Source organism: Plasmodium gallinaceum (genome assembly GCF_900005855.1).
Source record: "Plasmodium gallinaceum strain 8A genome assembly, contig: PGAL8A_v1_87, whole genome shotgun sequence".
Taxonomy (NCBI): domain Eukaryota; phylum Apicomplexa; class Aconoidasida; order Haemosporida; family Plasmodiidae; genus Plasmodium; species Plasmodium gallinaceum.
Window position 1 is genome coordinate 115925 of NW_021628251.1, and position 2698 is coordinate 118622.

General features: G+C 13.9%; 2 protein-coding genes across 2 annotated transcripts; one reads left to right on the forward strand and one right to left on the reverse strand.

Moving 5' to 3' along the window:
• Window positions 1–80: 80 nt before the first annotated feature.
• Window positions 81–1922, reverse strand: PGAL8A_00275300 (conserved Plasmodium protein, unknown function; the record flags this gene model as incomplete). The annotated part of the gene is made up of 9 exons (XM_028671741.1): window positions 81–155; window positions 241–289; window positions 416–495; window positions 587–707; window positions 959–1016; window positions 1113–1239; window positions 1379–1502; window positions 1575–1732; window positions 1902–1922. 9 exons carry the CDS (start codon window positions 1920–1922, stop codon window positions 81–83), a joined length of 813 nt encoding a protein of 270 aa, XP_028528364.1.
• A 492-nt stretch (window positions 1923–2414) lies between these two features.
• Sel1 (selenoprotein, putative) lies at window positions 2415–2588 on the forward strand (the record flags this gene model as incomplete). The annotated part of the gene is made up of 1 exon (XM_028671742.1): window positions 2415–2588. A coding segment is annotated over one exon (174 nt), but the record flags the coding sequence as incomplete, so codon positions are not given.
• Window positions 2589–2698: the final 110 nt, after the last annotated feature.

Genomic DNA, 2698 nt, shown 5'->3' on the forward strand with positions numbered 1-2698 from the left:
TTTTTTTTTTTTTTTTTTTTTTTTTTTTGTTTAACTTATACATTTTTTTTCTTTTACTTAAGCCTTTTTCATATATACATTTAAATTTCTCCATTTTTATCATATATTTCTTTAATTTTTTCTAACAATGATTCGTTATGCTTTAATAAATCATACTTATAAAAAATATAAATTTAAATATATATATATATATATTTTTTCCAACAAAAAAAAAAGTATACTTTTTAAAAAATCTAAAACCTGTATTTCTTTTTTATTTTTATTTTCCTGTAATTTCTTTTTATTTTCACTGTATTAGGAAAATTTCAAAAAAAAATTCAATATAAATATTATAATAAAAATAAAAATATACAGCTATTTTTAATAATTTAAAAATAGCCAAATTTTCTATTTTTTTTTTTTTTTTTTTTTTTACTTTTTTAAAATTTCAAATTCATTCTGTAAATCTATTAATTTTTCTTTTAGTGTTTTTTCTTCTACAGATAAATGCTCCAGCTGAATATATATTAAATATTTTTATATAATCTACGTAAATAAAATATAATATAATATTAGGAAAAAAAAAAAATTTTATAAAAACAGTTACTAATGAACTATAATAACTTTGCATTTCTTTAAATTTTCCATTATTCACATCATTATTATGCTCAATAATTTTTATTAAATTTTTATAATAATTTATATTTTTTTGTAACTCATTGTTGATTCTTTTAGATATATAAAGAAGAAAAAAATATGTTTATTATGAGCATATCATACATGTAGATTCTTTTTAAATGCAATGTATTCGTAATTCTAATAAAAATTATATTAACTCTTATTTAATTTCAATTTCAATAATTTTTTTTTCTTTATTTTTGTCTATATATTTTTCTTTCTTTTAATATTATTATATTTATAAATTTATATATTTTTAATTATATCTATTCTATTCATATATTTATTTTATTATTTTAACAAAATTAAGGCAAAACCGCGTTTAGGACATTCAACAGTTATTTGTCTAATTATTTCATCTATTAAAAATTTGTTAATAAAAATATTTGTAATTTTTTTATTGTTTTTTTTCTTTTTTTTTTTTTATATTTTTTATAAATAATATAATGAATAACCTAATAATTCAAATATTATATTTTCTATATAGAAAAAATTTAATTTATCTAATTCATTTTGTTCTATATTCTTTAGAATAGCATATATCACTTCTAAATCATTTTGATTGGTATCTTCTGATATTAACTAAATTAAAAAAAAAAATAATAACAAAATATTTGGAAATAATTTAACTTTTCATAACAACAATTTAATTAAACAAGTATATAGTGCTCCTATATTTTTAATCTACTATTCTTTTTTTAAGAATTAAAAATTATAATACTTGAACCAATGTTTTTCCATTTTTATTTAAAATATTGGTTGGAAATAAAAATGACAAATTGAAAATATCGTAAAGATGAAATTTTTTTTGTATTTTTAAAAAGATGTCTTCATTATAACTATTTCTAATTAAAATAAAAACATTAAAAAATAAATATTCTCTTAAATAAATAGTTAAAAATAAATATAAATTTTACTCTTCATCTATTATTATATCTTTAACAAAATTTATATTATCTTCTAAATTTCTATTTTTAATTAATATCTTTTCAAAATAATTTTTATATTCACTCATCACTTTTAACATATAAGACTTTAGTTCCTTACTCACATTAAAACTATTACCATATTTAAGCTTCGTAAAAAATTGAAAAAAAAAAATAAAATAAAAACAATAACTAGAATTAAATAAATATTTTTATTTATATACAAGAGTTTGTAATTTTAGAATAAACTATCATTTTTATTGTTAATGTTATAATTAATGATTTATTATTTTATTTTATTTTTTTTTTTTTTTTTACGATGTTATGATTTTTTTCCATTTTTAAAATTATTTTTAAATAAATATATTTTTATAAAAGGAAAATTAATCATAAAAATTCTTTTTAAATTAAAAATGAAAATCTTAAAAACAAAATAAATGAATAACTTCAAATTTATAAAAAGATTTTGAATTAATATATTTTCATTTTAATTGCACATAAATTGTTTATGCTTAATTATATTGGCTAGATTTTTAAAAAAAATTTATCAAGTACAACTTTTTCTTTATTTTTATATGAAGATTTTTGTTTGCTTTTATACATATATATATATATATGATATAAATTAATTTTATATGCATTTTATTTATTTTAAAATTTTCCAATTGATATTTTATATAGTACATTAAATCTTTTTAAAAAATCTTTTTTATATTTGGTAAAAAATTATATTTTTGGTGAAAATTTATGCATTATATTTTTTATACAGAATATTATATTGTCTAAAAAAAAAATTTTTTTTTTTTTTTTCTTTACAATACATAATGAAAAATGAATTATGAAAAAGAGAAAGAATGTAATAATGAATTTGAAAAAATTTTTAAAGATAGGAAATTAAAACATGAACATTTAAGAAGAAAGAATTCTAAACATAATAAATTTATTTTACCATTACTTAACTTAATAAAGAAAATTATTAATTTTCTTAAAACCACTTTTAATATTGTAGAACGAAAAAACTTAAAAAAAAATAACTTTATATATATATATATTAATTATAGAAATTAATATAAACTTAAGATATATATTATTATTAATGATTTTTTTTTTTTTTT